Below are 25,976 nucleotides of genomic sequence, written 5' to 3' on the forward strand. Positions count from 1 at the left end.
ATATAGGAAACTGCAAATATAGCTGGATATATCAAAATGTTTACATATATTTCTAGACTCAATCCCCACAAACACAGCACGTCCCTGTTACTTACCATTCCTTAAAAAAATCAGTTTTCATTTAGCAAGGACACTCCTTCTTTCATATTATCTCAGCCCTTGAGACATCTTGCTATAATCCTAACACCTCACATATTTATTTCACTTCATAAACCTGTTACATAACATAAACTCACTTCTCTCCCCAAGAAAGCATCTTTCACTTATCTCACGTTCCCAAAATAAGAAGAATTATAATTTGCAGTTTTCACATTTGAGCTTTCACTGTAATTCTCACACCTTACCATTTATACTCTACACAAGCACAATCCACCTAAAAGGAATGTCATCACCACCCAAAAAATCATTTGGAGTTTTCACATACAAACGTGACTCCATCTTCCTTAATGTTTACACCGTCCTCGTGTAGCCATTCGCTGCTCTTCTCACACCTTAACCATTTTTCTCCATTGAAGTCATCGCTGTACTTTCCTCCGCAAACAGGACACATACAATCGTCATCAGATAAAGAATGAATAAATTATATATTAATATATTTCATTGTTACTTGTTTATTTACTCATTTGTTTAAAATATTGTTAAATTACATTCATTTCTTTAATTTAAATGTTCTAAAGACCACAATAATTAATCTATTAATCTAATTTTGGAATATTGTACAGTCGAAAATAGTTGCTCATATTTCCCCATGTCTGCTCATATTACCCCGAATACCTCTGCTCATATTTCCCCATACGCCATGATTAGAATTACCATTTCCTGTGACACAATTCTTACATGCAACGAAACAGATTCATTCTGAATAGAGAGCCTAATTCACTACGTTTTCAACGACTATTATGGCATTTTTTTCAGACTTGCAACTTACATGTTCTTTTAGCCTATACAAATATTCCTAAGTGACTATGAGACTACATTTTACTAAAAGATTTTCACAGACTTACATTAAAATGACGCTGACACAACAAAGACTGCCGCTAGGCTCACAACATTTAGTGCGGCACTGGTAGAGGCTTCAACGAAGTGCTGCAACTCTCGGACGTGGAAACGATATTCACATTTTGGCAGTGTGCGCGATAATGCTTCAACCTGCTCATATTCCCCAACTGCTCATATTCCCCAACTGCTCATATTCCCCAGACTTCCTCTACCTTAAAATTTTCGGAGAAAAGGGAATTCCCATTGTGCCGAATCCTTCTTCGCCGAATATTTTGAGTGAAGAACATTTTCCCTCCACAGGAAAATTTGAGATGTTTGAGGCCAGAGTGCACACGTTTAACCTTTGTAAAAAACCTACGAACACGCAGTACGAAGCGTCTTCCAGGCATCATCATTCGAGGATGCCTGTTCCACTTTACTCAGTGTACATGGAGGAAGGTTTAAGCTTTGGGATTAACAACACTTAACAAGATAGATGAGAGGATCAGGTTGTGTATTCGGTGCGCTGCTATCCTACTTCTCATCCCGGTGGAAATTATAGAGGGCGTGGTCCTTTTCCTGCAAGATGAAGCTCCGGATGTGCTCAACAGTGAATCTTTCCATAACTATATGTTGGAAACTTGGGTCGACGGCACATGTACGTACATTGTTCCTCTCGTAAGTACACATCGATATCAATTTTAGAGATTTTTAAGTGTTTAAAAATAATTGAAGAGAATTTAAAAGTAATTTATATAGTCAGAAACATTCACTTCTATCGTCAATGAATGATGTACAACCTCTGACAATAAAGTTCGGTGAATGATCCAGAATATCGAAAGTAGATGAATTCTTAATGAAACCTATCTTACTGTCCTTCAAAGTAGTCCCCTCCCATGGCTATGCACCGTTGAGAACGGCTGTACATGTCCATGAAACTTTCAGAAAAGTCTTCTTTCGGGATGGTGTTCAAGACCCTCGTCACGTTCCGTTGGATGTCCGGAATATCCTCAAATCTCTGACCTTTCAAAGCGATTTTGAGGCTTGGGAAGAGAAAGAAATCTGAATTATTCAGATCCAAATTTCTTGCAATGCATTGCTACAGAGAATGAGAGCTGGGGTGTGAGGTACGACCCTGAAACGAAACACCAAAGCATGGAATGGCGTTCTCCTGCAACACCCCGTCAGAAGAAGGCCAAGGCGGAAAAATTGTTGTTCCCTCCGGCAGGAATTCTTTGTAGATAATGCCATCACTGTCAAGAAAGTGATAATCATCGTCTTGATGCGTGATTTTTACGCCTTGACCTTCTTCCGCTTCAAGGTAATTATAATGGGTTGCTATGATACCAGAACTTCTAGATCAGTATAACAACTCGGTCCACACCACAATTAATAAGAAGCCATCTGATGTAACCAAATCTGACGAGCACAGCAATTGATCAACACTGTTTACTATCCGAGATATCAGCCAACAACCAGAAGACCTAAATACAAGGTAGGTGATCAAGTAAGGATTAGTAAATATAAACACATATTCGAAAGAGGCTTTACTAGAAACTGGAGCACTGAATTATTTACAGTGGTTCAAGTTATACCTGGGACCCGTAACACATATATAATAAAATACCATCACAACGAAATCCTCAAAGGCCGATTCTATGAAGAAGAACTTAGCAAAACTAAACAGCCTGACACATATCTCATAGAAAAAGTCATCCGCAAAAAAGGCAACAAGCTACTGGTCAAATGGCTAGGTCATCCAGAAAACAGCTGGATCAAAGCAGACAAAGTGATACTATGAACACCTGGGATGTTATAAAGCGACTACCAGAGCCCGAACAGCAGACTAAGAAAAATGGCAATCTGCTACCTGATAATATTCGTTGTCTTATTGTTGGGCCATCGGGTTGTGGTGAGATTACGCTACTGGTTGATAATTTTTTACTGGCACCTAACTGGCTAGATTGGAAAAACAGTCATTTCTAAGAGCTTAGAACAATTAAAATATCAGCAGCTGATGAAGCTATAGGATAGACTGGATATAGCCACTTTTGAATCAGATGTTAAGCCACTCGATGACTGTCTCGATAACTCTGTTGTTGTGTTTGACGACATTATATTAGATAATCAAAACGAGGTTCGAAATTTTTTTACACAGGGGCGGCACAAAGAGATAGATTCTTTCTACCTGGCACAGACCTTTTCTAACATACCGAAACAGCTGCTACGAGACAACAGCAATTTCATATGTGCGTTTCGTCAAGATCATACTAACCTGAAACACATACATGACGAATATGTATGTGCAGACTTAAGGTACAACGATTTTTCTAAGTTTTGTGGTAGGTGCTGGAACCAGGACAGCTACGGGTTTGTCAAAATCGATATGACAAGGAAGCCCAATAGTGGTAAATATAGGAGTAAAATCAATAATTTTCTAGACGTAGAGACGTATATAAACAGCCATGAAACGACCAATCGTTGACGATCTCAAATTAAGAGACTATCTTGTAAAATGATTCAAGGGATGGAAATCAGAGAACCGAGGTTTTTATGAACAACACAAGCGCACAGAACAGCCTATTATTGATGCTATTAGTGAACTGGGTAAAAATATCAAAACTGTTACAGAGCAGAACCAAAATTTGATCACAGAGCTTGTGCCGGTATCTGCTCGGAACATATTAGATTATTCAATCAGCCTCCCCTTTCTAGTATTCATACACCTAGTCCTGTTCGTCCTCAAAGAATCGAAGTTAGTCAGGATCCTATTGAATTGGGCCTTCTTGCTCAAAAATATTTAAGCACACCTAAAGACAACAAAGACAAAGTCTTCGTTTTATATGCTGACACAGAGCGTGACGGTAGCATACATAAAATTGGCAATTTTAGAGTTAAGTTTATGGGCGATGATCTGATTGTATATTCAGAATCTCACCTTGGAGAAAGAGGCGCTTTTGTTAAGTATCCTGGAACACCTGGATTGTGGGAACTGATGACACGTAAACGGCCTGACGACTATACAGATCAAGACTATGAGCACTACAAAGAAATACTAATAAAATCGGATGCCTTGTACCAGAACAACGATCCTACACAAAAAAGAGTCAAGTCTAGCAGTGGAGCAAAATACAACAACTTAATCAAGCCCATATGGACACAGATCAAGACAGGTAGCGGAATCAAACAGTACAGCACCCTGCCTAAAGAATTCGTCTGGGTTGACGATGTAAGAAAACTAATAGATAGGCTGCTCGTAATAGCTGGCGAAGAACATGCCGGTAACCACAATTTTTACAACGAAAAAGTCGAAATTAAGGATATGATAGCCACCAAATTGTCTAATTTTATAGTCAACGACACTAAGGGCATTGGATATCTTATAAAAATTATTCATACTCTACCACCTAAATTTTGGAATATCTCTGAGGGTCGGGGACTGGTTAATGACATCATAAACAAGCTGCCATTTGAGCTACACATACCAGGCTATCAGTATTGTGGTCCCGGTACCAAACTAGACCATAGACTAAACAGAGGGGACCCTGGTGTTAATCCCCTAGACGCTGCTTGTAGAGACCATGACATAGCATACAGCACACATACCAATCTTTACAAGCGACATGTGGCAGACAGAAAATTAGAAGAGGCTGCATTCGGTAGATTAGTAAGCAGAGATGCTTCTTTGAGTGAAAAAATAGCAGCATTAGGGAACACCATAGCTATGAACACCAAACAAAAACTAAGGTGGGGGTAGGAACAGACTAAATAAACTGGCCAAGCAATAAGTGTTACGACTATAATTTAAACCACTTAATTAAGCTATGTAATCCCCGAATATGTATATAATAAACCTACGATGAAGGCCAAGGGTGTTATGTATCAGATACCTTATGCAGGTCTTAAATCTCTTGGTACTATCCATAGTCTTCTAACCAAAAAGCAGCGCAAAAAGAAAAGCTCTTGTCTTGCCAAAGGCCATGGTATGAAGTTGTTACTTAATACACCCCAATTAAAAAAATTACAGCAATTCAGAAAAAATCACATGTAGGTGGCTTTATATTTAGTATCCCGGCTATCTTAGCAGCACTCGGTGCAGTTGGTAGCTTAGCAGGGAGATCGGCTGCCATAGCAAAAACAGTAACAGATGCCAAGAAGAATAAGGCCGAATTAGCTGAACAAAGGCGCCATAATCTGGCCATAGAAAATCAAGGAAAAGGTCTTTAAAAAGTCATAAATAAGTTAAAAAAACAAGCGCCGCTTACCAACCAAGATATTGAAGCTTTAATCAAACCACTGGGCATCAAAAATTTTAGAGTTGTATACATGTCTGATTCTTTACCAGAACAACCGCTCAAAAAAGAGTGTGGCATAGTCAATTTGGATAGCTACAAAAATCAGGGCACACACTGGATATGCTATCTTAAATATTCAAACAAAGAATTTGTATTCAATTCGTTTGGTAAATGTAGTAAAATATCTAATATCTCATAATCTGTATTAAAATGACGATCATATTCAAAATTTTGAAGATATTAATTGTGGACATCTATGTTTATCTGTTCTTAGATATCTGTCCCAAATAAATAAACCATCAATTGAAGATTTTCAAAAGGCCCTGTGGTATCTAAAACATCATGGGCATATTCCATCTGACCAGCCAGAATTCAATCTTAAAACTCAAACTATATGATGATATTATGTATCCCAAATCAATAGCTCTTAGAGCATTCTCCGGCATGTACTTGATCCCTAATATTACACAACATAACAACACAATCACAGTTGGGGATCAAAAAATTGTCATCACTCCAGGGCAGTATAATATATCTACTTTAAATGTTCAGTTACCTAGTGGTGTTGTCTTAACTCAAAATTCTGTCACTCACAGAGTAGAGATTGTGTCTGCTACAGAGACAGTGGATCCTGGTACTATAGCAGAGCTATTAGGCTTCCAGAACAACACAAAACTTAAACCAGCCATCAAACACACTGCTGTTAATATACCTAAATTCTTGGCCATAGAGACTCTGAATATTCATTGTAATGTGGCCGAGGGTATGATCACCAAATCAGATGGCATAGGCACTCACAAACAAACTGGCATCATCGCAACATTCAAACCTAACTCTGAATTCATGGAGCCAATCATCTACACTCCATCAACAACATTATATTTTCCGGTGTGTCATAATAGAATCGACTACATTGAGTTGGTGGTCACTAACGAAAAAGAAGAATTAGTTGATTTTGCCGGAGCCACAACAACCGCCATCATAGAGATTAATATATAAATAAAATACATACTAAAAAATGGAGCATATCGAAAGTTATGAGCTACAGTCGTTCCCTCCGAACCGTAGGACCTTTGCCAATTTGAATCAGCCCAACACAGAGATTGAGGTTGACCTTGACGTAGGGGATGGCTTTATACACCCCCACAGAGCAGTTCTATATATCAAGTTTGATGTTGTCAAGCTCGACGGCACAGATTATACTGCTAACTCAAATATAAGACTAGTAGACAATTTTGTACCGCATCTGTTTTCTCAACTCGAGATCAGAAAGCATGGTGTTGTCATAAACAGAGTAGACTATCCTGGTATTACCTCTACAGCTTTGGCCACACTGAATTTATCCAAGACCGAGGCCTCGTACTACAAAATCGGTGGATTTGAGGCTGGCGATAAAATAATAACTAAGAGCCACACTGTACTGTTTCCGATGCGCCTTTTACCTGGATTCTTCTCAGATTACAAAGACATTATGTGGAAGGGTGGTTTAAGAATCACATTTCGAAGAGCCGCAAATGATAATAATGCTTTGATGAGGTATAGTACATTAAATTCTACTGGGGCAGCTCTGCCTAATACCCTACCTGACGAAGGCAAATGTGTTATTCAGACTATGGAGCTAATAATCCAGGTTGTTGAATACGAAGCCAGTTATGCTCTTAAATACAAAGCAGATATACTAAAAAATCCACAGGTGCCTTTACAATTTTATACATATCAATGCGTCGAGAAGCCTGCCACTGGTAGCAATTACGAATTCGATGCTACGAATTCATTTTCTAGTATACAATATGACATGCCAGATTTTGTGATGGTGCTGTTTCAGTCTGGTCTTGACAACAACCAGCAACAAAATTCAACTAATTTCGATAACTGCAATATCAAGAACATATATCTTAAAAACGGCAGAAATGAGGTGTTTCCTAGAGAAAATTATAATTTAGACATGTCCATGGATGATTTTCTTAAATTATACGAGGCCTACACAGCATACAAAAGAGTCACTACTAGCAATACCGACATGTATTACTCACCCTATGAATTCAAAGCACAGAGACCAATGTTTGTCATCAACACCTCAAAACGCAAGCAGGTTGTAGTTAATGACAGGACAAACATTAAAATAATCTGTGAATTCCATGTTACACCACCTGCCGACACCATATGCAGTGTTATTCTTATAGGTCAGAAATAATATGTTTATGATATAAGAAACGAAAGAGTCACGGAGCAATTGTAGAAAGCCTCTGCATAATGCATTGTCTTAGTACTAAATATACAAGTTGAGCCTGGAGCCCAATTAAAATATTCGGGTTAACATTTTAATACTCTGAACTGACTGTCAAGTATTTAAGCACACTTGACAGAGTATTACACTAAAGGCAATAAGCTCATATGAGCATCTTGGACTAGTTTTAAGTGTGGTCAAAACAATGCCAAGAGGGGCATATTTTTTACGATCCTATGGACAACAATCTGAGAGATGCAGCTTTTTGTACGTGTAGCCAAATCAATCTGAGAGAGGTCGAACGTTTTACGGGCAATCCCCGAGGGCTTTTTACTAAAGTCTTGGATTAGACAGAGTAGCACACTGTAAGCAATAGGCTCATATGGGCATCTTGGCTTAGTTTTAAGTGTGGCCAAACTAATCTGATTGAGGTTCGTACTTTTGTTGTCCCAGTAATATCGTATTTTATACTACTGACCTTTTATCTCGAATTATAAGGGTACCAAACCTACTTTTGCAATTTGAATTTTGGGATTATGGCCAGGTTTTGCATTCACTTGGACCACTGTGGGCATGAAACATATAACATTAAAACAGTAGATAAAATAATCCCTTACCTTTCAAGTAAAGTATTCGTTCGTTGAGGAAAAGTCTGGAGGCTTCTCAACTCCTATCTTCTTGCTGCGCGGAAATTTTGCGAATAAAGGCTTGGACCGGACGAAACAAAATGTACGGGTGCCAAAGAGTTGAAGGAAGCTTCGTACGCGTCATCATGTAACAGAAACACGTGCCCAAGCATTACGCACAAATCTAACAATACCAAGAGCGGTCATTACCACTTCCTCCTTTCCTCAAAACACCTTCCCATAACTCTTTGAAATCGGACGGATCTGGCGGTTACACCGTTTCGCATGGTTTTGCTATTAATAGCCCAGTCATTTAAAAAAAAAAACTTTACTCCTAATCGTTTAAATGTAAAAACTGCTAGAAATTTGAAGTTTAACCAACCTGAGCAAGATACTAAAAGAGCGTGGCGGAATTAGCATGTCTGTCACCCAATTTATGGTAATGAAATAAAAATTAAATACTATTAAACATAGTACGATGAAATTACTTTGTTTTAATTATTCTCAGAGGACACTCCTATGCAGTTTATTCGAAATAGTTTTATGTGACAATTTAAGTTTCTTCCTGACAATTATTATACAAAAATGAAACTATTGCAATCACATTTTTCATATTATATATTTATTGCTGTTTCTAATTAGTTTTCAATATAAATTAATACATTTTGATGTTACTTGTAGTATTTGTAAATATACTCCAATGTTCGGAAAGATACTTTTCAAAGTAAGCGAGTTACAGTTGCATTGTGTGAAATAAACTCAGTTATAGTCACAGTTACTCTTTTTGAAATGAAACTCAGTTCCAGTTACCGTTACTTTGAAAACTATATGTACTTTACTGTTACGTAAATCGTGTAATATTTTTTATGCACGAAGTAGGCTGTTGATTTCTACAGGAAATGTTATAAAATATTATCAAGAAAATGTTCATCTTCATGTTCGCTACGCACTGTGAAAGATTTTCAGTGCTTAACGATGTCACCTGTATATGTCATGCATTGCGAATTGTTCTGAGTAACTATATATGTATGCATGTATGTATACTTTCATGTCAAAGACTTGAGTTGGAACCCTCGGTCAGAACGTTCCTGTTATATTTTTCAAGTCTTGTCTTTCTGTGCTGAGTGCCTTTTAGAGCCTCAGCTTTTGTCATAGGTATTGAGATTTCAGATCTGAGACACATTTATTGCTTTTAATCTTGATGATATGAGACGTTCTTCTCTACAGAATATATTAATCAGTATACTTTTATTTTAATTTATGAGTCCTGTTTGGTGTTAGTTCTTCATGTGAACTGACTGGTGCTTTTAGCTTAAAGTTTACGCACCCATTATTTTTATTTCCGTCACACTCACTTAGCAGTAAAACATTACAAACTTTCACAGCTTGTAAGTAACATCAAGACGAACAACATTTGTTTGGTAATGTTTTGCTGGTAATCATTTCGTCTCGAATTTACCAGTCCTCAAACAAATGTATTTTTCTATCCTATGTAAATATGATTAAGCAGCCGTGAGGTACAGATTCTCTGTTGACACTGAAATTTATGCTACTTTCTGTTAGAAAACGATAAAAAATTTAGTATGCTACCAAAAAACTGACTACCATGCGAGAGACTCGGGTTTGATCCTCAGCGGGGGAAAATCCGGGATTTATTTTCCACTTATTCAAGCTGCTCCGGCGCACACCCAACGTCGTATAAAGTGGGTACCTGGAGGAAATTTTTTTTTCGGGGGGGGGGTAAAGGCAACCAGGGGAGTGGTGCCGATCACATCAACCCCACTTTCGGCTGTGATGAAGAAAGTGTGTGGCCCTAAATGCCTTCATGGTGTGGTGCAATGCACATGGGATCACTTTACCTTTCTTACAGAAAAACTGTATAACTAACAAAAGGAAGGGCCTCCCTTTGTAGTGGGGCCACTTCTGAACAAAACCTGCGAAGCTCTTCATTAATATAAAATGCATTTAGGTATGCATGTATGGTGATACATGCTTCATTTTAGGTGGGAGGGGTTAAACCTTACGGTTTCACACTGCCTGCGTCTCTGCAGTCATGTCTAGCGTATGGTGGCATACAGTGGCGCAGGAAGGTTTTTCATTTGGGTACAAAATTCAACCTCACATACACATACACACAACTATAGTGTATGTGTGTGTGTGTAAATATATACATGTATACAGAATGTCATTTTAAACGTCCACGGACCATAGAAACGTATAGAGGACATTGAAGCAAACAACTTTCATCCGTAATATTTTTTCTCTTTGGTGTGTCGTTATGGGGCTACAGTCGTTCAAGAAAGCCAGTTTCGCCACCTGAATGGTGACAACCCAACACATCATTTGATCGGATCTCTGATGTCATTTCCTGTCGTAAAGCGTTGCGTACCAGGGTTGTAGGAACACATATATTCTTTGAAAAGTGATATAAATACAACTAGCCATATTATGTAACGTAAAGCAAAGCGAGAAAACGCGTTCAATAACCCAGCGAGAAGTGAACCAACGATAAGATAAAAATGGAAGGAAAAAAAAACGTATTTCAAATGCAGTGGTAATATCGAATTTTGTCCCTTAACCTAAATGTCAAATATTTGCAAATATATTTGCCAAATTGACATCTACACTTTAGTTTATCCACTTCGTCCATCTAATACTGGTTGTCTGTGACACACTTTACAGTTGACAAAATAAAAATTAAAGAACTCACCATTCCAAAGGCAAGTAATACATAATGTAATGCATATTCATGGCATTATGCAGCAAGAGAGTGATGATATGATGAAATTTATGCATGGACAATCACAAACATCCATGCCCAGGACGGGTTTCGAACACGAGACCTCTGGCGTCGTAGCGCGATGTGCTAACCACTCCGCCACGGGAGCCGGCGCTGAATATGTAGACTACATTTCTAATTATGTAATCTTTATAAAGTTCCAGTTCAGTTCAGTTATTGCAGAGCTCCATAGCTATGTATAAAATTAACGGTAAACAATTTATCGGGGATGTGTACCTAATCTAATCTGATTTGTATGTCATGCATTCGGTATTTTAGAGAGTCTCCCAAAAGCACTTTTCCATCGAATGTACTAAAACTGGGGGACTGAATTGGTGTTTTAAGTCCATTTTATGCACAGTAAGGCTAATCGGGACTGGACCTACAATTTAAAGTGCGATCCGAACCACAATGTGCCTCCACCGGGTATCGAACCCTGGACCCCTAGATTACGAGGCGACGACGTTACCACTGCGGCATCGTAACTTCATGTACTATGTTGTGTCGATTCGTATTTAGTGTTGTTGGAGTGTATGTTGAAAGCTATTGTTTTTGTGTGTATCTTTTTTAAGAAAAGTGAGTTGTGATGATTCGACTCGCAAGAGGTCTAACTTTAAAGGACTTGTAAATCATTTGACAGAAAAAAAAGAAAAAATATAATGGACTTTAGGGAGGTGATCCTCCATCCTCCTCACCCTCTCACCCGGCATAAGTTCTCATAAGTATGACGTTCTGTTTCATCTCTGATTTGTGTAATTGCACGGGTGCGGTCGTTACATAATTTAGTAATTGACCATCCTAAAGTTCGTTGGAAGAGATCGTTGGTCTCTAGACGAATCCTTGGAACCCTGGCTCCTGTGTTATATACCAGCGAGTTCTTCTATTTTTAGTAACTTCTTGATATATACTTTACAAATAAATATTAAGATAATAGAAATAAGAATAATAAATATGATACAGCTTAAAGATATAATATAGAAGAAATAAAGATAATACAGATAAGAAATATAATGTAAAATAAAAATATAATATATGAGAGATAAAATGATATCAAATAATAACATATAATTGATTTGATAAGTAAGAAGATTCGAGTCCGTAGACTCGCGTGGTCCGTAAACCAATTGCAAGGGTAAAGAAAAATAGATCTATGTTGAGGTTGGGATTTCACATGTTCCGCAACCCCCATCTTCCTTGTTTCTGGTCCAAGAATTGATGATACTTGTTGTAGTTGATTGCACTCACTTTCACTTTCAAACACTTGGGGGAATTCCTGCCGTACACTTAGTCCACCCCAGGAGAAAGTGCTTCCTTATGTAGTTACTTCACTTTTGACTGCACGTATTTAACTTTCAGCCACTTAGGGGAAGACCTGTCATGAAATTTGACAAAAAGTAGTTACGTATTTATAATGACACTGGCTGCAGTTAGCGCTCTAAAACTATTTTAATTGATTTATATTATTTTACTTCGCTTTTCTGCTAACATTGTATAATCGCGAAGACGAGAATGATTGGCAATAAGATGAAATTGGCGAAAGACAATCATAGAAACACGCAGACAGAATAGGACACAGATCCCACAGAGGATTATGTTGGCTGCGAGTCCAAAGTCTCTTTAGTCTGCAACAATAAAGTCCAGGGTGACATTAGTGGAATTGAGGTTGTTAATTGGGAGAATTTAGAAAAGGTCACCTCTTACATCCCGCTCTACAAGTACTGAAAGTGCTCGTTATAATTTTCTGAACGATATTGACAATGGTTCTACATTGGAATGGAATGTCTCGTGCTTTAAACTCAGTGACGTGCGGTGACGTCGACACTTGGAGTAGCAGTCGGTGGCGTGCTCAAGGGGGGGGGGGGTTGGTGTGGATCACACCCCTCCTCCCTTTAGGGCCAGTATTCCTACAAAAAAGAAGAATGTCAATAACAGGAAAAGATTGCAAAATTATGAATGAGTACTAGAAAAAAGTACACGTAACCCCACCCACATTCGAAAATAAAAGACTATTTGATTTGACTCTAAGCCAGAGATCCTGGGTTCGAATCTCGGATTGGCCATTTGTGTTCTTTGTGCGTGTCCCTTCATCAATTTTGTCGTACCAAAAGTGGCGGAAAAGCGAAGTAAAATAAACCAAATTGAGCAATTAATCAATTATTTGATTTCATTTTTGTTACTTAGCGTCTCTTTTTTGTCACATTTGGTTAATTGTGAAGATGATACGATGAAACTGATGAAGGGACGAGCACAGGGAACGCCCATGCCCGGGTCGGGGTTCGAACCCGGAACTCCTGGTGTCGTAGTGCGCTGTGATAACCACTCCCCCACGCTTGGTTTATTTGGTGACAAGTAACAAACCACAACACACTTTTTTGTAGTTTCTTCAATGATATTCATTTGACTTTTTGAGTTCTGAGATACATTTTTCATTCCAAATTATTTCATTATTCACTGCAACACATAGGACAAGAATGCGCACTCATCACGGGTTCGAATCCTGGCCTGGATTGTTCATATGAGGTCCCTTCACCAATTTCATCATATCATCACTCAATCCTCATTTTCGCGATAACCAAATGTGGCAGAAAAGCGAAGTAAAATAAACAAAACCAACAACAATATGAACACGCGTTCTCTTGCCCAAATAAATACATCCGTATTTATGACTGTTAGAGACCAAGAGTAGTATATTTAAATAAAACACTACTAAAACGAGAGTCAGAGAGAGCCTGAGCACATATTGTAATTTAATCATTATATATTCCATATTTGAAAAAGAAAAAAGAAAGAAAGCATAACATTATTGTCTGCACATAACACGTTCCCATTTCATAAATAATAAAACTACACCCCATATTATACATACGCACATATTGTACAACGTGTAAAAGGTTGTGTAAATACAGAGAACATAAGGAACATAGAGGAATTACAAAAAAAAATTATGAGAAACCAATCCCCTATCTGTCCTATAGGAGATAGACGGGGGACCTGAAAGCACGGACTTTCAACCATTGCAGCGGGGAGCGAGGAGGCAAGGGAGGTAGAGGTAGAAATCTTCCTTTTCCTTGGGCCGGCCGTTTCTACCTGGAAACTGGTCTGGCGGAAGAAGAGCGAGCTAGGGTATCCAGCCAGCTTTGCTCGCGGAGAACACCGATGGACGAGAAGCGCGTGGAAAAGACAGTGTTGCGTATGAGCTGTGGTGGCTTTAACAAGACAATAAATATTGTGATTTGAATATAATTCGAGATGTGAGATTGATTGATCTATCTCTGCTAGACTAGCTACTCCTCAGTGCACGTCACTGTTTAAACTATACTCATTCTGACACTGCGATTCTAGAAAACACATATTCTCTAGACTTCAGGTGATTTTTCTTTTTGTCGGTGGTTATAATCGAACCTACGGAAGACCTGTGACTTTACAACAAATCCGCTGTAATAAAATCTCTTAGAGCGAGGCAAAAAATTGACATGACTGCAAGAAATCTTGTAACACCGAAAACGATTGATTCAACGATTGACTGTATGAGAAGAGTAGTTCAGGAGATAGAGGAAAACCATAGGTTCCAAAGAATTTTTAAATCTCTGGTGGATAATATGAATAACTGATTTGAAGACTTCGATGTAGTTGTATTAAATGCAAATACATGACTCTCAGATGAGTTTCAACGTGTGTTTTAAGGTGATATGTCCATCCCTCGTGTGTTTGAAAATGTGAGCTTTAATGTAAGCGCAAGGAGAGCTGATCAAAGGCTTTGTATCTAAAAGGAGAATCCAAAATACATTGCCACCTCATTCAAAGACCTTGTGCATCAAATTGCAATTGTACCAATACATATACAGCTGAATGTGAAAGCCGGTTAACTGACCAGAGAATCATTCAGAAATTACAGTACTTCAAACCTGATTTACCTTTCAATAAATGGACTTCCAATGCATTTATTCGATGAACAAAAAGTGCAAAACAATAGATCAAGTCTAAGCATCACTGTGCCCTTAAAAAAGCATCGAGTCTACAGAAACAATCCCATACATTTGCCTATTCAACAGATTTACAGGGTGATTATAAAGTTTCGATCCATTTCTGTGAAAACGGCTGTTTTCTTCTATCTGTATGTGATGTGAAAAATGATGACTACTGAATAGAGAATAGCTGTGGTGTGTGGACGTTTGCGGGGATGAAGCTTCAAAAGGTCCAGGCAACGTTCGAAAGCAAATTCGACAAACCTGCTCTAACCAGTGCTAATATCAAGCTACTGGTTCAAAAAATCAAGCGAACAGGTACTGTGAATGATGCTAAACGCTGTGCAAAGCCCAGCGTAGAAGCCGACAGCATGTAACGTGTACAATATGCCATCACCAGAAACCGAAAAGCATCAACAAGATAACGTTCATACCACCTTCAGGAGGTGCACAAATTAGAAAGGGAGGACTATGCTGGTCGCGAAACAATGTTTTTACAGGCAGTGAAGGAGGAATATTTGATGGAACACGTGTTGTTTAGCGATTAAGCTACATTCCAAAGTATGGAACGGTCAACCGACACAACTGCAGAATGTTAGTCAATGAACAGCCACACGAGATCCTACAATGTGAACAAAAGACCCCCAAAGTCAATGTGTTGTTGGAGATCACAAAGTACAAGGTATACGTCCCATTTTTCTTCGCAAGACACACAGTGACAGGCAATGTATATCTCGATATACAGCAATTGTTATTTTAATTGTTGGTTTCATTGCTCATGTGGAAGTACGTTGAGGTGATACTTTCATGGATTTTATTTCGTACACCACTTATCATGTCCTATATTTTTCCTTTCAATGTTGATTATGTGTTACCATGTACTCGGGAGCAGGATGGCATCTTGGAAACTGTGATTTTCTGTGAGTCCCACCTTCCTTTGCAAAGATTGTGTGTGCATACTTGGATGCTACATTTCCACGTAGGTGCATTGTTAGGCGATCATAACGATCTCCGAATCTCACACCTCTTGCTCTATTTTTATTTTTTTATTTTTTGCATGGGGGCAACATCAAGTCACAGTTGTAAAGGGTGAAGATCACCTTTTTCGATCACCTACATCAACGTACCCAGCATGCTGTGCTCAACATGCCGCCGGCAAAGGTCTAAAAGGCGTTTGTTGAAACAGTGCGTGGCTGGGATTCATGTGTAGACATGCAGGGTGATCATGTGGAAATACGTTTTGGTGACACTTTCATAGATTTTATTTTGTACACCACTTGTCATGTACGATAATTTTTCTTTCAATGCTCATTATGTGTTACCATGTACTCGGGAGTTCATCCAATATATTTATTCTACTCTGAAGCATCTTTTTCTCTAAAAATGGCTTGAAACTTTATAATCACCCTGTGTAATTTTCTTATAGCTCGATTTTAGACATTAACTTAGAATGATACTGATTTGTGTTACGTTAGGTCGTTCGCCGACCTAACAACTTCGCTACGGGATTAAATGTGAGAAGTGGGAATAATTAATGCTCCTTTGTCCTTCACCTATTTATTATGTACAGGCCGAACAGGTAAGGGGGTGAACACACCAGAGCCGGGTTTGAACTACTAAACACTGATACTTAAATTAATAGTGTCATCACTGTAGTTGATCTGGTCCGTCCGTTTGGTCGCGTCGGCGCCGTGTGGTCCGTTGACGGTATATACTTTCGGACTGCCCAACCTTCGTACGGATGCACTTCACGAATCGAACCACTTAGACCAACCACTCGCCTTGCCCACTCTCTTCACACTTCTTAGTCTATGTGCTAGCCAAGAATTCGGTATAATTTGGGTGGTACTAATTTTCCTTTATGCCACAGTTATATGGGTGTGTAAGGATACCAAAGAAACATGGTTTCTCAGCATGCTTTGATGAGCAAGGACGACTTTCAAAAAACAAATGGGAGGATGAAGCATCTGCTTCTACTGTAGTCTTCTTAACGACTTGATATTGGTAGAATTGGCTCGACACATGCGATGAAATTTTTCAGCCGATGAATCATGCATCTTTATTCTCAATCAAAATTTCTGCTCACGCCAGCACTGTACAAAACTGCCTGTCTTTTGGTGAATGCATTTCCCCCACATATAATATAATTTTCCTGGTCCGTCTTCTGTTTTACAGATTTTAACTTTCTTGAAAGCAGACATTTCGGCTGTAATAATTAATAACGAGTATACACGTATGTTATGATGTTCTTCTGAACGCTCCCAAATATTAGCAACTGCAGTCTGAACCTACGGTCAGCAAAATCCTTTGTAGTGTTGTTTGATTTAAGATTTTCTTTTTATAATTTCTTTTTAAGTACACTTTATGCATAGATAGGAAAATACGGAGTGGACCTACAGTTTAAAGTGGGATCCGCACCACTTGTGCCTCCACAGGGTATCGAACCGGCGTCCCATTGATCACAAGTCGACGACGTTACGCTAAGCCATCGGGGAGGCTACCTTTGTATCGTTGTATGTGTGGTCTCCTGTGTATTGCTCATAGGAATATATATGCTGAGTGCTCCAGTAACGCCTCGGTTTCTACCCTGGGTAAGCAAATTTTAGAGACATTGTAAGGGGCTTGGCCTCATATAATATGACGGGTGAAAATAGACTAAGTGCTGACACATACACAATTTTAATTTCAATCAATCAATAACATTTTTCCATGAACATCGGTAAAAATTTAACAAAATTAAAGACAAATTAATACTACTACAACAAAAACACCTATTTTTATAATTATTATAATTATCATTAATAATAATAATAGCAATATTAATATAAATTATTCTTCTTATTATTAAATGTTATTGCATGTATATGACCATAATATACTATTCAATAGCTTATTTCTCTAATATGAACATATAACTAAAATCTCATGATTATCAATTTTACTGATTTACTACTATTTTCTTAATCAACTAACTCACCTCTAACCAATATGGCGTCATCTAACATAGAATACCCTAATCGACCAACCTGTATGTATCTAGTTTGGTTATATTCACGCGGAGATCTGGCAACATGGTACTCGGTTACCACGACAAATGGTGATGCCATTTGTTATCGAAAAGTCACCGCAAAATCGGCTTTAGTAGCACTTTTAACGGAGATAAAATTTATGTATTATGCTTCCAAATAATGGGTTTTAAAGGAAGAAGAAAATTGAATCTTTTAAGAAAAAGATTGGCATACAGCATGCCCCTTAGGCACAACTCCTTGTAAATGAGTCTGTTCCATGTCACAGAACTTTGAAAATTTGCACCTGCACTGCAAATTCATGATCAACTCACTACAATTGTTAAATTTGGAGGTCAGGTTGAAAAGTGTACATTTCTGTGTGATTTGGTCATCAACAAAAATATTATCTTTTTTAAAATAGAAGGATGCAAACTTCTAAATGAGGCACGTGTTTCAAGTATACCTTGAACAACTCAATTTACTCTAGAAAGCATCGTGGAACAAATTATCTGCTTTCCAGAGTGACATGGCTCTCAACTGTAGGGACAAGAATGAAAAATTGCAAATTTTACAAAAAAAAAAAGAAGAAAATGGATGCTGTTATGGTCAATACCATCAACCAAAGTGAATGAAGAGATCTCATATGAAACATTGTTTTTAAGCACTTTGTAAGGAATTTTGCATTTTATTTACATATCGAAACCTCAATAAATGGTAATAGTTTGCCAAGGAAGTGCACATTTATTGGTAAAGGTAAGGTAAAGTTCCCCATGCACATAGCACCATGCAACCAAGACACATTTAGGAAATGTGAAAGTAGAGCCCCCACACATTCTCGTTCTCAGCCATTTTGGAGGTGATGTGATCATCACCATGCCCTGGTTACCTTTATCTCTAGGGTTGCTGCCAGGTACCCATTGATTTGATGCTGGATGAACCCCAGAGCCACTTTATGTGGGGACACCCACAACGGGAATCGAACGTGGGTCTCGTGTGTGACAGTCAGGTGTCCTAGTGACCAGACCACTCTGTCAACACATTTATTGTGTTATATAAATGCAAGAAGCTAATTTGATTTGGTATTTTTCTCACATTATTTTGCTGTTCTGCTTATTTAGGCTATGATGATGAACAGGCTGAATTATAATTAGATGAAATTGATGAAGGGACACTCACAAAGGAACACCATCAACTATGGTGATAAGGTCATGAGTCAACCAATCAATATGCTCGGCTGCCAACGTGGCACAAAATGTCCATGCATGTCACAATAATTTAAGAATGCTATGTTATGAAGAGATATCAGTACTTACTTATGGATGGTCGATCTCCTATCAGCATGTACTAATCTAGTGTCCATGGGTATCAGAAACACAAAATTAGAAACCCAATATTACTCTGGCTTGGCTAATGAGAAGATCCATGCTTACTTTTCGATTAAGCTTATCGTGCAAAGATGAATTGGAAATAATTGTTTTAAATTATTTAATTACATATTAAGGATATACAATTGAATTAAACTCATGCAAACAATTCAAGATTCTCTAACTTCATACTAGTGCACTGAAGAGAAACTGCATATTTGAAGTCACAATAATTCAGTGCAAAGAAAGCAAGCAAAATATTTAGCTGAACCCCAGTTTTATCTTTTTCAGGACAAACAAAAAAAAGAAAGGAAACAAAAACAGAAAGAGGCAACGCTCAAATTCAAAACTAGCCAAATTTCAAAAAGAGTTTCTAACAGAAGTAATGTTATATAAACCTAAGGGCAAGAAAGTCAAGACAGGGAGTGAAAATGAGTGGATTAACTATCTTCTCTCGTGTGTAGAGGGGAATGGGTGATAACTGTTTTTAGCTGCTGCCAGGATTGGACAGGTGTACATACTCTATATGTATCTTTAAAAAATTGTATATAATTTGCTTGAAGTAGAGAAAAGTTTCTACATCTATGCATCAATTGTTACCTCAAGTTACTAAAAATATTTCTAAAACATCTATATAAATTCAAACACAAAATCAATGGCAATCGATTTGGTGTTTTACGTCAACTTTATGCACAGTAAAGCTAATCGGGACTGGACCTACAGTTTAAAGTGGGATCTGAACAACTATGTGCCTCCACCTGCTATCGAACCCGTGACTCCTTGATTACAAGGCAATGACGAAATCAATGGCAATAAATTATTTTCTGCTTTAAGAATCAACAATATCTATTTTATGTTTTCAACTGGGAAAAATGAAGTATTAGCTTCAAGATTTCTGTATGTTCTTGTTTCAAACTGTAACAGATCCTGCATTCTAGGAAAAATTGTACGAGTAGTAACACTTCTGTAGTTAATTTAGCCAAGGACGATTCATGCACCATGAATCAGGCTTCTTCTAAGTATGCTTCATATCATCACCAACTAGGATAAGTATACATTTGGTTATGGATTTTTTGTTGCAGCTAATTAGAATGAAATTTAGTACAGCAAACTTTCGACTTCGACCTTCATGAACAAATTTCCTCAGAGTCCATGTTAAAATTCCTGGTCAGTATACACACCCTGAGAAATATCGATGAAAGAAATATTTTGAATTTTTGGTAGAGGTACAGGAAGGAAGAGTGGTTCAAACTCACAATATTCCACTGACAAATTTAAATCACGCATTCACATATTAAACAACTGTGGACCTGTTCTTACCATAAAAACATCAAATTCATCCAACATGTAGAATGGCAAATCCATAGCTTCCCAAAAACCTGGCTATGGTGGAGTATGAACGTTCACCACCTGATAGTGTTCTCACATTTTTCATTTGCTTCTTAGTGCCACTCAGTGAGGATACTTGATTTTCAATGTACGGTGTTGATGGTCTAATGCCAGGTCAACATAAAAATCAGCTCTTTTAATGATACAGACTGCATTTGGCAGAGTTAATAAAACAGGAACAATTAATATTTATTCATTAAGAAATATTTCACATTTCAGCACGACACAATTTGCAACAATATTCATGTATGAAAATTAAGATTGGAACAATATCCATGTATGACAATTAAGATCTTGACAATTTCAGTAGAACACTGATTTTATATTTCTGAATTTAAGTTTTTCTGCTATATACATTTTAATTTTCTGATTACCAAGAAATCATCTTATAGTTTCTTCCCAAAATTGTATATGTTCCCTCTTTATGATTTTTAGCCTCAGTCAACTGAAATTTAACCTTTGACAGCATACTTCCAGGACTGATGTAAATACTAATTAGGGCTGAGCCAATACCAGATACCGATTATGAACCGATACTGATTCTGATACCGATACTTGTATAATTCAAATTTTAAAACTAAAGGATAGTTATAACGTAATGTGTAATTATGTTCCTAGGTATATATATATATAAATATACAGGGGTTAGCCTAAAATAAATATACACTTTCAAAGTGTTACAGAAAGAAGAGTTTTAATAATAGGGCTGAAATATTTACATGGTTTGAAGAGTATGTCATAAAGTTTACATTAGTAAGTTACAAGTGTTCTATGTGTGACCCTTTTGTACCATGACAGATAACAGTTGGGCTGAAAAGTTCGTAGGCTGACTCATAGATGGCGTTACTAGAATTAAATCCATGTGATTTTTACTTAGTACTAACCTTCAAAAGATACGTGTATAAATTTCACAGCTGCCGGATAATTAGTTCGTGAGATATAGCATTGCGAGTGAAGCAGCTTTTGTTATTGTGAAAAAATGGATAAAAAAGAATTTCGTGTGTTAATAAAGCATTGCTTTTTGGCGAAAAAAAAATACTGTTGAAGCCAAGGCTTGGCTTGATAAACATTTTTCGGACTCTGCACCAGGAAAATCAACCGTTGAAAAGTGGTTTGCTAAATTTAAACGAGGCGAAATGAGCATCGAAGACGATGCACGCAGTGGACGCCCCAAAGAGGCTGTTACCGACGAAAACATCAAAAAAGTCCACAAAATAATTTTAAATGATCGTAAAGTGAAGTTGATCGAGATAGCTGAGATTATTACATAGCGTTGTTGGAGCGTTTAAAGGATGAAATCACGAAAAAACGGCCCCATTTGAAGAAGAAAAAAGTGCTGTTTCATCAAGACAATGCACCGTGTCACAAATCAATGAAAACGATGGCAAAATTATATGAATTAGACTACGAATTGCTTCCCCATCCACCATATTCTCCAGATCTGGCCCCCAGTGACTTTTTCCTGTTTGCAGACTTTAAAAGAATGCTTGCTGGAAAGAAATTTAGCACTGAAGAAGAGGTAATCGCCGAAACTGAGGCCCATTTTGAGGCTAAAGAGAAATCGTACTATAAAAATGGCTTCGAAAAATTGTATGACCGCTGTAATCGTTGTATCGCCCTCAAAGGCAACTACATTGAATAATAAAATCGAATTTTGTCACAAAAATATTTTTTACTGTGTTAGCCTACGAACTTTTCAGCCCAACGGTTATAAATGTGATATTCCAATTCTCCCCAAACACGTCTCAGCATGTCCATGTCAACAGTCGCAGCAGCTACTGTGATGTGTTGTTTAAGATCGTCTACACTTGTAGAGAGGGGAGGAACAGAAATCCAGTCCTTGACGTATTCTCACAGGAAGTAGTCACACTGTGTTGAATGACAAGCACATAGAAAGCCTTTTCTACCTGTCTACCGGCCATATGGCTCAACTGACGTCAATGGCGCTCACGTGATGCTGACGTCACGAAAAGAAACAAAGAGTGGAGGTAGTAAACTTGAAGACTTTCTCTATACAAATTGTGCTCTGTTGCAACGATACATCCAAACTTTGCAGATTTTATATAGATCAATAACAATACATTTTTACGATATATTTACTACAGAAAATACAAGAGATCTTCATATGCAGATCGTATCTCCTATGTTAAATTACTAAATGAATTCTCATGTGATACACTTCAACGAAGACGCGAAATGGCTGACCAAATGTTACTATACAAACTTATTAACGGTATACTTGAGTGTGAAAATATCTTACAGTTGATAAACTTCTATGTCAAATATAAGGAATTAAGAGTAAGACAACCAATTTACTGCAATAAATCAAACACAAAATCCCATCGAAATTCTCCAAAGATTAGATTATTAGGTAAACACAATAATATTGTATCGAATGGAAATGATTTGGACTTTGCTTTTAATATTAAAAACATTTTATATAGTTTAAATAACATTTGAGATATAACATACAAATAAAACAGATCCAATTTTGAAGCGATATATTTATAGTCTCAAATATAATTTGTAGCTTTTATCTCATATATCTATAATCAAAATTATACACATATAAATTAATTCAAATTTGAACCTTGCTTTGTATTGATTATTTCTGTTTCTCATTTAAATAGTGGTATTTGTATAATTTGTATAATTTCCATACTATTCTCAAGCTTTTATAGCTTGTTACCTTTCATTCTTTGTTTATTTTTGATTCATCTGTTCCTTAGTTTTCTCTGTCTAAAATTTGTAATATACATATAGTCGATATTTTTTCACGAACTGGCGAATATGTAAACTCCCCTGCATCACGAACCGGCGAATGTGCAAAATTTGACATTTTGAGTTTTTGACGCTGTATATGTTGGAACAACTTGTACTTTGCTCTCACAAAGTTTCAAGTTTCTATTAAATATTGCTTAGGAGATAAAGATGGAGAACGTTTTGACGAATATGAAAACTAGTATTGTGATAATTTCACGAACCGACGAATATGAAATTCGCCGCGTCGTGGAGAAAAACATGATATAATTTTACAATCCATTCAGGATGTGTCAGTTCGACTACATTTTGCCTAACAGATGCCACTGTAATAAAGAAAATATATTTCATTTTTTTCATAAGAAATATAACCCATTTGTAAGATATGAGAAAAGATGTAAGGCACAGATATTTGAGTTTCTCTTGGAACAATGTACATACTATATTTTGAGACTTTCAATGAAATTGGCAATCATCTGGTTTACTTCTCGCAACTAAATTACAGAGGTTGTTCGATTTATATCCGACCATTTTCGATTCGGTGCTGCTACCTGACGTATCATGCTGGAACTATGGGTCTGCTGGCGGGAGCAGTGTTGTGTTTGACCTTGTAGGTGCGTGAGTGTTGGTAGTGAATGTTATCAAATGGCGCCGAAAATCAACCGGTATTGGGAGGGTTAGGTAATGGCCCTTTTTCATGCTAAGTTTTCATACGTACGCATTGCGAAACAGTGTCGGTAGAGGCAACGCGTTTTCGGAACATCTCTGAGGTGTTCTTATGCGTAAGTTGAAAGCGAGTCGCACAGAAACCGAATCAGCTGGTGAGGGACTTGCAACGCGTGACTGTTGGCGCGTGTTTACAATTCTCAAGCAGCGTTGCAAGTGAACAAAAAAACAGTGGGTAACAATGACTCAATGCAGAATTGTAGAACAACAAAAGCTCACTAGCAAAAACAATACAATAAGCTTACCTTATGTGTTGTAAGTACTGCAAATACGATCAAATGAAGAAACCAATGATTTATTCCAGGTCTTCTATGCCGTCAAGTTCGGAACCTGAATCGGACATTTCGCAACAAGAATCTTCTGCACTTGACAATGAATCGTCCGCACTGCTGCTACTGTCGCCAACCCTGAAAGCCAGACGCTCTATTCCTGGTTCCAGAAAACCCTCCGTCCGAATGTATTGTTCCTCAGTTTTTCTAACATTGCTGCAACATGACTCCCATTCCTCCTCTCCAATCACCGAAAACGCTTCCTTACACAGTTCCCACACATAATTTAATTTGAAAGTCACATTGCGATTTGCAACCCATTGTTTAGAAATGCCCCAAATTTTCTCTATAGCATTTAAATCGGGATGATATGCAGGCAAGCGAAGGACAGTGTGCCCATGTTCATTCATCAGTTCATCTAAAATGTAGGATTTAATCTTCGGTTTGTGCAGTTTTATAAGGCTGTATAGTTCAGGCTTGAACATATCCTCCGTAAATGGTATATTGTTTTTTAATAGCCACTCTTGCATTTCCTTTTTCTTGGTGTTAGAAGAAGGGCATCTTTGTTTCTGAATATTGTGGTAGGATGCGTTGTCGATTACGAAGACGGAATTTGAGGGTAAATTTGGAATGACCATTTCTCTTATCCACCGCATGTAATTGCTGGAATTCATCTCCGAGTGGTAGTCTCCAGTTTTCTGATTGGATTTCAATATCAGAAGGGCGTTAGGGATGAACCCCTTGTCGCTGCCTGCATGGACAATAATGAGACGTTGCCCTTTGGATATTGGAGATTTCAGGCCCTCGAGACTATCGTCGCACCATGTTTAGTGGTTGTGTGGGAACTATGGATGTATGTTTCATCGGTGTATACAATAGGACGGCCTTCCCGACGATATCTACTGATGGCCCGTAAATAAGCAATCCTTGCATTCCGAATGTCATTCTTCTCAATAAGCTCACGTCTATTAGTTTCCACTTTCTTCCACCTAAACCCAAGTTTTTTTGAAGATCTTCAATAAACTGGTTGCCTGCCCTTTATATCCGATGGTTTTCTTTAATTTTGCAAGCACAGATGTTACTGTTGGGACTTGCCTGTCTACGGTGTAAAATTCATTAATTGTTCTCCGAACAACTCACATGTCAAAATCATCTATATCTGTACACGGCCGCGGACGATTTTTATTTCTACGGGGCGTACTGTATGATGACTATGATCCAGCACGAACCGCCAAACTTTCCTTCTTAATTGGTTTTACCGTACTTAAAGATACACCTGTCGCATCACAAACACGGTCAATAACTTTTTTAAGAGGCAACTTCAAATCATTTTTGTCAGCCTCTTCTTGCATGAATTGCAAGACGTTTGCCACAACTTCACGCGTTTGTCCCCTAAGCGTTCTACGATAAACTTTGGAATGAACAGGAGGCATATTTTATGTGAGGAAAAAACTACGAAATCGCACTTCTATACACTCAGCAGCACGCTGAAGTCTAGCACCAGATCCTCGCACCTCGGTATCACTTTCACGAATGATTTCTGAGCATGTCGTTCTGCTCAACCTGCTACGCCGTCAGAAGGAAGAAGAC

At 37.8% G+C, this 25,976-nt stretch overlaps 1 protein-coding gene across 1 annotated transcript; it reads right to left on the reverse strand.

Moving 5' to 3' along the window:
* Window positions 1-24,412: 24,412 nt before the first annotated feature.
* On the reverse strand, window positions 24,413-25,060 carry LOC145983670 (uncharacterized). Its single transcript, XM_083116729.1, has one exon. It carries the CDS (start codon window positions 25,058-25,060, stop codon window positions 24,413-24,415), a length of 648 nt encoding a protein of 215 aa, XP_082972855.1.
* Window positions 25,061-25,976: the final 916 nt, after the last annotated feature.

Source organism: Lepisma saccharinum, chromosome 2 (genome assembly GCF_977018435.1).
Source record: "Lepisma saccharinum chromosome 2, izLepSacc3.1, whole genome shotgun sequence".
NCBI classification, from domain to species: domain Eukaryota; kingdom Metazoa; phylum Arthropoda; class Insecta; order Zygentoma; family Lepismatidae; genus Lepisma; species Lepisma saccharinum.